Consider the following 14,476-nt stretch of genomic DNA (forward strand, 5'->3'; position numbering starts at 1 on the left):
CCCAAAATCAAATTGCAAGGCCTTTGTAATATCATTCCCTGATGCACAGAGTGTAAACTATAAGTAATACTATACATTCCACGAATTTAATTAAAAATTTGGTATACAAACTTGAAAAGATTGAAAAAATGGGACATGAAAGATTAATAATATTGTAACTATTTAAAGTAATTTTACCAAAATCATCTTCCTGTATATCACTATTCTTCTTTATTGCTCTCCTACGTATGTGACAATATATCGCAATGGAAAGCACCACAGCGACAGCAATTGAAGCAATGATGGCAATGGTTATTGAAGTTGAGATTCGGCTTCTTCCTGCGAGAAACAGGAAAATGTTTCATTAGATATGCAAGAAATTCATGGGTATTTTGGTAACAATTTTAATTTCTAATTCAAAGTGCGTTCCAGTTTACCTTCAGGCCTTGTCACAGAAGCAAGAGGCGGAGGAGATTGAGGCACTGCCGGAGCCACAGATCCGTTTACATTATAAAACGGGTACAGTTCATACCGGCTATAACAACTCGGATACAGCATTCTTCCTCCTTGCTGCGTCGTCCGCAACTGATGAATGAAATAGATTTTTGAAGACATCTCTTACCGTCAAGACTTGAAAGGTCCTGTGTGCACTGTGCAAGACAGTACAGTGATTGGGACGATGTGATATTTCCCCTCTTCGTCATGAACCTTTTCGAGAAATTCGCTGCCTCAGTTACCGTCTCGTTTATCATTCGCTCACTAGTCGCTAAACCGGGTCGTTCTGGAAGAACTGTCTACATTAGTCTCATAACTCCCTCGTCATCATCCACTGTAGAGAAGAAAGGCTTATCTGAGTAACGTAAAAGGCACCCCTCGTAGCAATTACAAATTCTTTCTGAACAGGGCAACGTTTAGTTGCATCCGAAATGGCAAAATTGATGGAATTCAGATCATAGACCTTGTTGGGGTGGTGCTGCGTGTCGTTGAAGAAACCGTTATCGTTGACATGGGAGGAAAGCGAAGTGAACAAAAAGTTCCGGTTGACAAGGAAGAAAACGAAGTGAACAAAAGATTCCGGTTGTTTGATAAGTGTTGTTCCTGGGGGAAGTAGAAGTGTTTGGGCAAATGTGATAAAGGTAAAATGGGGGTTGCATTTATCAAATTGATCAGAGAGCACAGAAGATAGACAAACTGAAAAAGAAGGAAGAATTTAAATGAAGGCATTTTCATTCTTTTGTAGCAGAGAACTCTGGAATTTTTCTAGAAATCAATTATCATGGAGCTCGTATATAGTTATGATGTATTTTATCAGATTTATGATGAGCACATAACCAGAGAAGATGACTAATTAGGAAAGGCTCATTTGTTACTAAGTCAACAAAATTGAGTCAAGCCATAGGAAAGGGGGAGAGAAAAAAAAAAAAACTTAGCTGAAAATCGGTTTTTGTATGCATGTTACCGCAAGTTGAAATAGAAATTTTCTTTTTAATAATGTTGTGTTCGAAACAATTTATGCATACCTTAATTAATCTTCAAAGTCGATTGAACATCTTACAATCAACGATTAGGAAATTATAATTATTGTGATAGATGACTCAAGATTTGAACTCAATACTCAAGTAATGAAACAAACCTCCTTCGTTATCAGACCAACTCTTGAATTTAATATAGAACTTTAATATATATATTATATATATATATTTTTTTTTTTTTTTTTTTTTCCTACAACGCAAGAAGGAAAACAGAAGAAAGAAATATCCTGTTAATCTATCAGTTACTTCTTGCTCTAAGGTACTGTTTTGTGGGGCAGTTGTATGAAGGAGGATAAGTATTCAGCTTGTATGAAGGACTGACAAAGAAAGACAAAAGATTGATTTTGATTGTGTATACATATAAGGAAAAAAAAAAAAAAAAAAAGTAAAACAATTAATGAGGACAATATGGCATAAGTGTGGGAACTCTTTGTGTCGATTTCGTCAACTTATTTTATGTGACCAACCGAAAAGTTATCATTCTAGGTTGAGTTAGCAGGTTTTTTTTTTAATCCAAATAATAATTTAATGATACTTTTTTACTTATAGACTTTTAAAATACCATATCATCAGCCAAATTTATATTCTCATAATAAATAAAGAGCAAATTCGATTCAAACTATTATGGCTTTTAAAGAGGGGAGGCAGATGGATCTTTCAGTAGTAAAATATTGGATTTTGGTGGTTGGGATTTATCAAAACTTGACTTGGAATAGACGGCTACACAAACCTTAATCACTCAATTTTCAGTGATTGATGAGGGCAGTAAGAGTAAGGTTTGAGGGATTTTGATGAGTGATGATTGGGGAAGAGAATAGTGGTGGTGTAGGGTTGCAACGATGCTGATTTCAAAAACGGAATATAAATTTGGATAATAAAGTAGTATTTTAAAAGTTTATGGGGGGAAATGTATTATTAAGCCATTATTTGGGTGGGAAAACGTCATTTACTCTTGTAAGTTGTAGTAAATTTATGATAATACAATAAAATGTCTTTATAACAATGCTTCATATAAGAATAATCTCGATATAGTAATAAAAAATTTTAATCCCAACTTGGAATGGTTATAAATAAGAATAAACTTCATATTGTAATAAGTTACATTTTTTCTAATTTTCATTTTAAGAAAGTTGTCTCCACATAGAAATAATTATCTATATATTGCAATATATATATATATATATATATATGTTATGTTACATTAAAAGTTTAAAATAAAATAAAATATTTATATGAAGTTGTTTGAGACAATGATCTATGTTTTAGAGTTGTTACCACGTTTTTTAACTTGTGAGTACGTAATAACTCGCTAACATGGATACATTTTTGTTGAAACCAAAATATTTCTAATTTTTCAAGCATGTTTAAATTTTTTTGGCATGAACCTTTTTATATTTTCGTACTATCATCCTCAAGATGGCTTCATTTCTCTTTTTGTCTAATTGCAGTAATAACTAATAAAATAATAAATTGAAATCCTAATACATACTACTAAAACGTGAATTATTAAATAAGAAATCAAAACAGTAATTTTTTTAATTATAAATTTATTAAGTTATGACTTCCTTACAGTAATAAATTAATTTGACCCCACTATTATAACTATAGAGAGGTTTTATAGTATATGTAAAATAAATAATGGACGAATATTTTAAGAATATTTTAAGATAAAATCTTTATTGACAAATGATTGAAAGGCTAATGACTATGAAGTTTACAAGTATATTAAAATGAATTTTATATTATACGGTAAAAATCTCTCTATAATCATAATGATGAGACCAAACTGATTTATTACTATAAACAGGTTGTATTTTAAGAGAGACATGATTATAAAAATTATTGTTTTGATTTCGTTATCCCTATTGCAAGTGATATAGAGATAAAGTATGCACTACATTAATAATTAATTAATGAAGCATGTCAAATCTAAGGTATAGGCATTGATAAAAGAGATAGACATAATTTCAGAAATCTAATAGTTGTATCCATGAGCAATACTGTACTACACTAATTGAATAAATTTTATGTCTTCTTTAATCATCCAAATGAGCAACAAGTCATATATGTTTTAACTAAAAAAGAAACCATCGCTCCAATTTGACAAGAAGAGGAAGAAGATAACTAACTAAAAATTATAACTTATTACAATATAAAATTTAATCTTATTTATAACTATCTCAAGTTGAGACTATAATTTTGTATGATTATATAGAAATTATTCATATAGTGAGATTTTTATTGTATATAGTATTTGAATAATTGTACAATAATTTCCTTCCTATTTGCAATTAATGATTATCTTATCCTTTAAATTTGTTAAAATCTTATTTGCTTACTAATTACCAGGGACAATTCAGTAATTTAAGTCTGAATAATATTTAAACAAGGGAGTTCAACGGGAATGCATATTTATTTGTTTGAAGTAATTTATATAAATAAAATAAGGGTAAATATGGATTAGTGTCATTCTATCAGGACTGGAAGGTAAATTTCCAATTAGTAACGGAGTCAAGGACCCAGGAGATGGGGCCCATGCTCGGAAACTCCAACTCCAGCATTGAATTCAAGGCCATGTTCGAGTTTCTTACACGCTAAATCATTTAATTCAATTAACCGGTTTACACGTCGTTTTTCTTTAAAACTTAAAATTTCCATTCTCAACACAATACCGGGATCTGCACGTGCTGCCTACGACTGCTTCTGCCGGCGAGAGATATGAGCCCCACGCCTCGCACGTGGTCTCCAAAAACCCCAACCCCAGCCCACCTATACTATATATAACCATCTTTCTCTTCTTTTCTCTAATTCGCATTTGAATTACAAAACAAAACCTCTGTTTGGATACGCGTTAACTCTTATCTTCTTCCAAGCTAAGCTTCCGCATCATGTCGGTCAGTATTTATTTACCTTCTCATTTGATTTGATTTGATTTTGGAGATCTGTTTGTTTTGATTCAATCAGATTGAAATGGTTGAAATGTATTGTTTCTGTTCGTTAAAGATGGAGAGATATTTAACTGATTTGATGCTTATCGAATTTGTTTGCTGTAGCATGCTCATTTCTCTCTGTTTTTGTTTTCTTGTTAACAATTATGGATTCATGATATTGTGAAGTAATACATTGAGTTGATGCAATCGATTCTCTGAGATTTGTGTGGTTGATCCCTTCCCTGCCTAGGTTTTGCTCATGAACCTTGGCATCATTAATTGCGCAATAACTCTCAAATTGGCCATTGCTCTTGTTCAATACCTATATCTTAATCTTAGAGGCGAGGGCCAACTGTAGAATTTAAACTCTAGCGCCCCTCATTTGCACCTAAGAAAATACCACTTGGTCAACGTGACTCTGACATCGTATTTAGTGACCACATCAAAAGCTTGAGCTGATTGGTAAGGGTTCCACGATGGTATTAAGCTCTAAAAGGTATTGTCTATATATATTTAACTCAATGAACATAGACACGCACACACTTTTATATGAACACACTAGTATTTAAAAAGCTGGTTGATGGAAACTAGGTGGTGAGAATCAATAGTTGGTGACTAGCTGATTGATACGTTTAAAGGACAACGTGCGTTAATTATCCTCTGCTGTCTTTTAATAGTTTAGGCCTTTTTTTCTTGAACCTTGCAGTGTGGTCTCATTCTTCAAGACTACATTAATTAAGATTTCCAAATGCAATGTGTTCATCTTTTTGGGAAACTCAGTAACTAAACTTTTGCTCCATTGCGATCCCTAAGCTTTTGGTACAGAATTTTTTTTTTTTTTTTTTTTTTTTTTTTTTTTTTTTTTTTTTTTTTTTTTTTGGATGAGATGAAAGCAAAAGAAAAAAATTTCAGAATTCCTATCTTTTTGATGAAATAGATTGATCCAACATGTTTTTCAAGATTTAGTTTGAAATGTTTGTGAAAGTTCTATGCTTGATTTCACATTGAAGGCATGTGGCTCATTTGCAGTATTCATCTTGACTTGCTTTAAAAAGGACAAAGGACAACATTTATGGGGGAAAAAAAAAAAAGCATTATTATTCTACTAGTGTATCCATAGCTTGCTATTACTTGTAATTGCTAAAATTTGTTGACCCTGAATCCCTTTCATCTACATCTAGTGGTTTATCTATATTTATGTTTGCATCATTCTCATATTCACTCTATTTATCACTTTTGTCAATAGTCATATGGGTTAGGGTCAGATATTCCAATTAAATGGCCTGGTGGACTCTTGGTTTTGGTTAAGTGAAGGATGAATCAAGTTTTGTTAGATCATCTCATGCTATGTAATCTTTAATATTTCTTAATAGAAACCTGTTATCCTTTCAAAATACAACCTCTGAACATCATTGATAGTACTTGGGATCATTATGTTTCCAATAAGGTTTTAGAACTCATATTTGCTCTCTAGCAGGTCAAAACTGTCAAAGTCAGCAATGTCTCTCTGGGAGCAACTGAGAGAGACATCAAGGAGTTTTTTTCCTTTTCTGGTGATATTGAATATGTTGAAATGCAGAGGTTATTTCCTTGTTTAATTTCATTATTCCTCTTTCACCATTTTTTGCTCTATGAATATTAAGCTTATCATACACTTTTGCAGTGATACTGAACGGTCTCAAATTGCATATGTAACCTTCAAAGATTCACAAGGAGCTGAGACTGCAGTTCTCCTTTCAGTAATATCAGCTCTCAGTACTTATTACATTGAAATATCATTTTCTTCCTCATGTTCATCTCTGGCACACATGATATCATTTTATTGGATATGTTTTTTTTTCTTTCAGAGGGGAAATAAAGATACTATATGTGCTTTAGTAACATAGTGCTTCAACACATTTGTTTTGGAATTAATCAGATGTTATATGTTTATCACAGTGTCTCTCAAGTATGATAAGACAATCTGCAATTTTAAGCAACATGTGGCCATCTTTTTTGTTGTCTTCTTGATAAGATATGCTAAACTCGAATGACTCTGGAGCATGATAAAAGATTAATAGTTTCAACCAGTAATTATTACTTAAAATTAGTATGTTTATAATTATAGTTCCTGCTTCATAAAATATTAATGTTTGCAATTTTCCATCAAGGTTGAAATCTTGCTGTGATTGGAATATGTCTATGACTTCCTGTTCTCCTTGTGAGAGGAAATTAGTTTCATTTAGTCTGCTATCCATAATGTTTTGATGTTTAACCTCTTGATTATAAGAAACTTTCTTATAGCTGGACCTAAGTGTGATGTTTAACCTCTTGATTATAAGAAACTTTCTTATAGCTGGACCTAAGTGTTCTGATGCTAAAAACTTATTTGTTTTCCTTCATGAATAACAGCAAAGCAATAGAATCTTTCAAAAAATTTCATCTATGAATAGAAAAGTGAATTTGTCTCATCAAAATTGAAGTACAAATTTGGTGCAAGCTGGTGTAAAATGTTATTATGATATTTAGGTTTCATCTCAAGATGTATTTTGGTTGGTGTGAAGATAAGAGAAATTTATGGTAACAAGCATGAAAAAATGATCCTAAATTAATTTTTTACGAGAGAAATTTTCCATTTGAAGTCCAGTTGTGTCTCAACTGTTTGAAATGGATGGCTTAAGCTTGGAGAAAAAGATAGGTGTTGAACGAATGCATTTGGGTGGTGCTACAATGTGATACCATTCCTCCATTAGATTAGAGAATTTGGTCAAATGGAACTTCTGGAGCAAGCATTATTGTCAAGCTTGTTCACCTGGTTTACAGAAGTTTTTAGTGGAAGATTTATATTAGCCCATAGACATACCTTTGTTCATTTCTGACACCTGAAAGACCTGTCACACCAGACCCTGTTACATGTAATATGGAGAATCTGAATTGTTATATATAGAGATATTGGATAATAAAGGTTGCCTGATTTTTCATGGAAGTTATGTAAAAAGTGCATGTTTATTTCAGGGAGCAACAATTGTTGATCTGTCTGTGACCATAACTCCGGATCCAGATTATAAGCTTCCTCCTGCTGCGTCGGCACCCCTTGTAAGATTCTTGATCTGAACTTCTATTATAATTGGTTCATTATCACATCATTAAATTGATTATTATTCATTTTTCTGCAGGGAACAGAAAATAAAAATGGTGGTGGTGAATCTGCTTTCCGTAAGGCAGAGGATGTGGTCAGTAGTATGCTTGCTAAGGGTTTTATATTAGGCAAAGATGCTGTCAACAAAGCAAGGACTCTTGATGAGAAGCACCAATTGACCTCAACAGCGTCAGCTAAAGTTGCTTCTATAGACAAAAAAATTGGGCTCAGTGAGAAGATTAGCGTTGGCACTACTGTTGTGGGTGATAAAGTCCGGGAAGTTGATCAGAAATTCCAGGTTTCAGAGAAAACCAAATCAGCATTTGCTGCTGCTGAGCAAAAAGTTAGTAGTGCCGGATCTGCCATAATGAAAAACCGGTATGTATTCACTGGGGCATCATGGGTCACAGGGGCTTTCAATAAGGTTGCAAAGGCTGCTGGCGATGTTGGCCAGAAGGCGAAGGAGAAAGTGGGAATGGCTGAAATAGCTGAAGAAGAACAAAAAAGAAAAATGGTGGATGACTATGCTCAGATTCACCTATCTGAGTCTCCAAAAGCATCGGTGGAACCAAGTGAGCAGCAGCCTTCCAAGCCAGGACCTCCACCCGCGCAAGGTTTGGTCCTCTAGTTTGTATATAAAGGTAGAACTTTTGAAACTCTTGATTTACTTTTTTTGTTATACTTTTGAGAGTGATGAATGTAGGACAGATTGTCAACATTATATGGATATGCTTGAATTAATGTTTTGACTTTTCATTTTGCAAATATTTATAAATCAAGTTATTTGTGATTTGTATGTGCTCGATCCGTCTGGTTTCTTATTATTCTGCTTCTGAAATATGTTGGTGTTCAGATAAATAGTAATACAGATGGAAATGTCTTCGCTAAGCAGAGTAATTCATGTGACAGTATCAATAACATTTTAATCAAACTTTGATTTGCTACCAAACAAACAAAGAATATTAATCCACTGCTGCTACACTAAACAACAAAAACAATAACATTTTCTAGTCGAAATATTTGTAATTCAAACAAGTTTTCCAACTGTTTGAAGCTGAACATGTTAAAATTATCTACAACTCAATCTTCCTACACATTTCTTAGTTAAATATATTTGTAATTTTGATACAATGTTTTTATACATACTCTTTTAGATGTATAAAATAAGTGAATAATTTTAAATAATAGATAATAAATCAAATAAACAATATTGTCACGTCAAACTTATAGAAAAAAATTTATACTATCATTTATGATTTGCCTTATGCCAACGCCACAAGCCTATGGCCGGTGTTGTTGGTTTTGGACCCACTGTCTTTGGCTGTGGTGCTATTCAGAATCTTCAGATTAAATTTTTTGGAAAAACTGTCATTTTTTTTTCAAAAAAAACTGGCCAATCACATATTCTAGTTAAATGAGCCATACTTGATTGAATCCACAGGCCCGTTTCTGACAGAAATTCAGCCGAATTAATGGCCTTTTGAACAAATGGACGAACATCAGTAGGGAATTGAATTTCCCCAGAAACTGCTTTACAGCCAGCCAATGAATCTAACCAGTAACCATACATACATACATACAAATCCATTTTTGCTTAAAATGCACAACTATCCATAGCGAAAGATTCCATAACTTCAAAAATCAATAGGCCAAAAACCTCACTTCATGTGACAAAGAAAGCCCACCTTTACCTCTCCATATAAAATATCAAAGCAAAAGCAGATTGGATCATCGAGAATACCAGTTTCCCTGTTTTGAAATACAACCCTCAAAATATTTTGGATTGAAAATTACTCACATTAAAACTTGTTAAGCCCTCAATCAATCAACTCTCCATCTCAAAGCTACCTAAAATTAAATAGATACAAAGGAAACAAAGTACACTAAAAGCAGAACAACTGTAGTATTGGCAAAAGATTTTCCATTCATTTCAGATCCCTCGATGCATATGTTAGATAATCAACAATCATATAGACATGGAAATTCAAAACTCCAGAAGGTACCACATATTATTCCAAATGAATGGACCACCCTAGAGAGAAGAGGTTAAGTCAAGGCTGCATCAGGTAGTTGATCCCAACCTTGAAGGAAATAGCATATACCACTTATATATTTACCTTATAATTGATCTACAGAGACAACCCAGCAAAATCATAAATTGAGGTACAATCTATTCTAACAACAAAAGTTATTATTAATACATCAAGACAGCATAAATTCAAGCAGAAATGCAGTAATTTAGGCTGGCCAACACAATTTCTACCAGTCAACTGAGAAGCCCCTCTGAAGAGAACCAGATTCACAATGAATATCTTCACAAGTTTTCTTACCAAATAAATTTGGTTAAGAAGGCGGATTTCGTTCTAAACAATTACCAGTTGTTTGTCACAGTTTCACAATCCTATTATTAACGTTAAGTTTATAAGATGAAATTTCTAATGACACCCAAAAATATGCACTTACGTCAACCCCTCCCCACCTGTGCTGAGACAGCAGCGCATGCAAACAACATGGCCATATAATTCCTGGTGCACAGTGATGATAAACCATCTCATAAATATTAATCTAAATGCAAAATTATGATCAACTCCTAATGCACAGTAGTCATAATAATCTCATCAATAATAATATATAACATTTCCTACAAATCAAATTTTCCATTATCCATCAAAAAGCAATCCAAAGTCCTAAAAGGAAAAAAAAAAAAAGAAGTTAAACACTATCTAGAATTCAATTCATCACACAAAACTTTCTTGAAAGGAATAAAATATCTCCTACATTTATTATAAAAATAACTCACAAAACTAGCCATCTATGCATCCAACCATAGGCAAAAGGAATTAGTATCATAAGAATTCAATGGCATCAAAATGTACTAACAGTAATACAGAAACACAGGTCATGAATATTACTAATTTCAACATAAAATTACTTTGTAATTAATGAAAGAAACTGGCATGGGCCACTTACCCAAAAAGGAACCATGAATAGAAATGAAAAGCATGAAGGGTTAAATAGTAATAGATTCAAGATCCAAGAGGATGAAAATCTTTATAGATGGTATTCCATGTATCTTTAAAAGGTATTCTTATCAACGATGATATACAAAATAGTGATGTATGAAAATTAACTTAAGATAACTTGAGTGTATTATGTAGCCTTAACTTCATAAAAGACAAAACAAAATAAACAAAAAGGAAAGGAATTGTCACAGAACAAACCATGACCAAATCACCTTTCCTAAACCCATGTCTAGAAGACAAAGCGACTACTGGACAACAAGAAGTTGACACTACTTTAGTTATACAGCATCGAGAAGAAAATACAACTCTAGAGTAACTTTTCAATAATTAAACAATACTCAGGTAGCATGCACTGGAGTACACCATTCAGACGACAACATAACGTCAAAAGCACACACACTCATAGTATTACAATATCTGTAAATAGAAAACACATAAGTATACAATAAGTATACCAATGATTAAACACAGAAGCATACATGTGAGCCAGCAATGGTTGTTCGAATCAGAAACAAACACGTTAAGAAATCAAGAACAACGCATATTTTATTCAAACCAAAAGATGACACGTGTTTAGATCCCACAGTTAAACTAGGATTTCAGGACAAACGGAAGTGCGGTTACTAAACATAACTGCTCAAATCATGCATCAGACAAAATAAAAAGGTGTTAATATTCAGTCCACTATGACAAGTGTAAGATTCAACACCAATACCTCCTCTGTCGTGATCAGATACTGATAAAAGATCTCGAACCTGACCGTTAAACTTTAGATAACCCTCAAACATAGGACTCAACGACATGACATTTGTACAACACCCCTTATATAAGACACAGATGTGAAATTTCCCCATCCGCTTTGACATAGCATTGGTCTACAACAAATTTGATTGTGCAATCCCTAGTGTACATTAATTGATAAACCAATTCATCGGTAGTCTAACTTTAGTTAACCTTTTTTGATTTGGCATTATTAATTAACAATGCATTTAAATGTCAACTTTATGGTTCACCATTAGGGATGAAGCATATATTTTTCATTAAAAGAATCCAAAATGTTACTAGCGTACTTCTAAAAGCATTATTCAAACCATGCAATCAACCATACAAATGAAAGCATGAAAGCAATAGAATGAATAAAATCATAGAAAGATAAATTTTGTCTAAGAGAAGTGCACGCTAGCACAGTACCACTATTTTGTGGCATTGGCCAGCGCTTCCATTTTAATACACATTACAAATCATAAACCCAGAAAAGAAGAATAGCTTAATGCATGCTATCTAGAATTCAATTACTGTACTAAACTTCCCTCAAAAGAGATATAAAATTCTCAAATTATTAGCAACAACTGTAAGCCAGGTCAAATTATCACCCTTGAACAAAATCCAAAAATAAAATTAATATGTCAATCACTCACTGAAAGGAAAAAGGTTTCAATTAAAGTCAAGACAATATAACGGTCTCAGCTGAGTCAAATATACAAAAATTAGAACTTTCTATTCAATATTTTTGCTTCTTCTTCAATTTCTTCAAAATAGAAGATACCAACTCAACAAATAACACGCTTATTGTGTTTTTGTTTTCGTAACTCATTTGTTGGTTCTAATTAACATGTTAAAAAGCCAGCAACCGCATAGATCACAACCACAGCAGGTCTGCACGAATCAATTCTCAACAATAATCAACCCACACAAGAAAGCAAGAAAACGAAAATGAAATTATCATCAACAGAATGACAAAATCCATTGACTAAAGATGCCAAAGGAACAAAACTAGAATAGGTCTAAAAAACACTTAAAGCCTCGGAGTACAACTTAGCTTTCCTAAAACTTTTCAAAGTATTTGAGAAGTACCTATCTCCAGAGTAATGGTGGATGGAATATACATGATCAAACACTGAAACACCATATATTGTTGTCAAGAGGCTGAAACTACCGCCAAGAAGCAACCAACCAACCTACTTATTTCACCACTGTACCAACCGACCAACTGCTACCTAAAAGAGAAATATGCTACTCGCTCGGGTTCACAATTAAGCACAAGGATCCAAATTCTTAACACAATTTCAGTTAACCCAAATCACCAAACCTATGAACCAGCGAGCCAGACACACTTCTCAGGTATTTGCTACATATTTGTCAACTGGGGTTTCCCTTCTATTACTTCTTCCCCGTCATTGCAGCAGATATCGCTTCCCATCTTGCCCTCTTCTTTGCAAGGAACGCTTCTTGCTTTCTCCTCACTTGTTCCTTCAAACACCTCCGCGTCAGTCTTATTGACTATATCCCAAAAGAAATTAGTCAAGACCGTCTCATAACAAGGCATTTTGGCATAACCCGGAAAGTAATTAATATCAATGACAAGATACCTATTCCCAATTCTTGTATCTCTAATAACATCAAAATTAAAGAGATTCAATTTCATAGCCTTTCTCAAACCCCTAGCAATATCAGTTATAAGACTCTGAGGAGGCAACTGAATGTCTTCAAGGTGCATCATCTCATAATAGTTCTCATTGATTCTCTCATTGGTAGCCAAGTTTGAAACCTGAGAAAACGACAAAGAACCTTCGAGACCCTTCAGTTTCTCTTCAGAATAGTCAGGTAAAGACTTTCTTTTCACACATTTCACGTAATCACCAACAACATAAACCTTGAAAATAACTCCTCCATGATTAACAAATTCTTGAAGAACAATTGGTGGCTTTAGCTTATTAAAGCCATCGTGGTTAAAAATCAAAGACATTTTATGCGATTTCGCACTGCCGTCCGCTACTAAAGGCTTCGCAATAACCGGAAACTTCAACGACTCCCATGCCTGTCGATCAAAGAGCGTTTCCTTGTCGTAAATCACAATCTGCTTCGGAATCCCAAAGGTTTCAGACTGATTCTCAGTCTTGAGCTCCGAAACAACCTGCAACATCGAAATCCGGTTATGTAACCGTTCAATTGCTTCAGGAGAATCAATGATAGTCGCATTAGGGTTCTGAACTTGAAATTGTTGGAGCTGTTTCTTCCAATCTTCACCGTACAACTTGTGTAGCACACAATCGAACGGTCCCTGATCCACTAACGGACGTTCGGTGTCGATCTTGATTAGATCGATGCCGCGTGATTTCGCTAGGCTCACTAACGATTCTTGAATGAAACTGTTCTGCTTCTTTGGTGCCAAAGCGTAACCTATTCCGAATCTCCGCTCCGCCATTTCAATTTCTTTCCCTTATTCACAATCATTCACAATTCAATTGAATTCTCTTTTTAAAATGCAAGATCAGAAACCAGAACTAATTAATTGTCAGAAAGATTGGTTTGCATTTGATTTGCTCTACTTATTTTCCAAGGAAACAAACAGAAAATTTTGTTGTAAAGAGAAAAATGTTAAATGCATGGGGAAGTGGGAAAGGTATATATAGCTTCGACTAGGGTTAGAGTAGAAAAGGGGAATGATAAGTTAACCAGGGTCAGCATAAAGGGCACACGTGGCATATTTATTTGGGTAATATGCGGATTCGCGCCGCACACTCGAGCAAACGCGTGTAAATGAAGGGATGGATGGTGTGTACAAAAATTGAACGGCTGCGATTGGGTTGATTGATGATCATCGCTGTTTGATGTTGATTCATCGGACCTTTTTTGACTGGGGTCTTCCGGTTGGGTTGAATTGTGGAATATTTAATTTTTTAGCAGTAAATAATAAGTTTTTTTTTTTTTTTTTTTTTTCAAATATAGTATCAAAAATGAAATAAAAGCTTATATAAGTTAGCACTGGCTTCCACTTTTGGCACTCTAAAACTTTTTTAAAATTATTTAATACCCAAATAAAGGTTTTATTAGAGATTTTGTATATATTTTAAGGGTTTTTCTTTTATTTTTTAAAAAGTTTTCAATAATTTC

General features: G+C 33.6%; 2 protein-coding genes across 3 annotated transcripts; one reads left to right on the plus strand and one right to left on the minus strand.

Moving 5' to 3' along the window:
- Window positions 1-4,297: 4,297 nt before the first annotated feature.
- On the plus strand, window positions 4,298-8,313 carry LOC116106563 (binding partner of ACD11 1-like). 2 transcript variants are annotated; one of them, XM_031392938.1, is made up of 5 exons: window positions 4,298-4,405; window positions 5,919-6,022; window positions 6,105-6,180; window positions 7,436-7,516; window positions 7,597-8,313. In XM_031392938.1, exons 1-5 carry the CDS (start codon window positions 4,400-4,402, stop codon window positions 8,185-8,187), a joined length of 858 nt encoding a protein of 285 aa, XP_031248798.1. In that variant the 5' UTR covers window positions 4,298-4,399; the 3' UTR covers window positions 8,188-8,313. The 2 variants fall into 2 exon arrangements, with proteins under 2 accessions (XP_031248798.1, XP_031248797.1); XM_031392937.1 differs by having other exon boundaries at window positions 4,309-4,405; window positions 5,916-6,022.
- A 3,582-nt stretch (window positions 8,314-11,895) lies between these two features.
- On the minus strand, window positions 11,896-14,010 carry LOC116106681 (inositol-tetrakisphosphate 1-kinase 1-like). Its single transcript, XM_031393029.1, has 2 exons — window positions 12,437-14,010; window positions 11,896-12,238 (listed from the first exon to the last, which is right to left on the minus strand). The coding sequence occupies exon 1, from the start codon at window positions 13,785-13,787 to the stop codon at window positions 12,711-12,713; it is 1,077 nt and encodes a 358-aa protein (XP_031248889.1). The 5' UTR covers window positions 13,788-14,010; the 3' UTR covers window positions 11,896-12,238; window positions 12,437-12,710.
- Between the last annotated feature and the right edge of the window lie 466 nt (window positions 14,011-14,476).

The sequence above is a fragment of the Pistacia vera genome, unplaced genomic scaffold (assembly GCF_008641045.1).
Source record: "Pistacia vera cultivar Batoury unplaced genomic scaffold, PisVer_v2 Contig52, whole genome shotgun sequence".
NCBI classification, from domain to species: Eukaryota; Viridiplantae; Streptophyta; class Magnoliopsida; order Sapindales; family Anacardiaceae; genus Pistacia; species Pistacia vera.

Excerpts from the sequence above, each read along its gene's own strand:
- LOC116106563 (XM_031392937.1), top strand. Across the intron at positions 6,181-7,435 it reads AGACTGCAGTTCTCCTTTCA|GGAGCAACAATTGTTGATCT; the intron begins GTAATATCAGCT and ends TGTTTATTTCAG. Across the intron at positions 7,517-7,596 it reads CTGCTGCGTCGGCACCCCTT|GGAACAGAAAATAAAAATGG; the intron begins GTAAGATTCTTG and ends ATTTTTCTGCAG.
- LOC116106681 (XM_031393029.1), bottom strand. The coding sequence starts at position 13,787 with ATGGCGGAGCGGAGATTCGGAATAGGTTACGCTTTGGCACCAAAGAAG.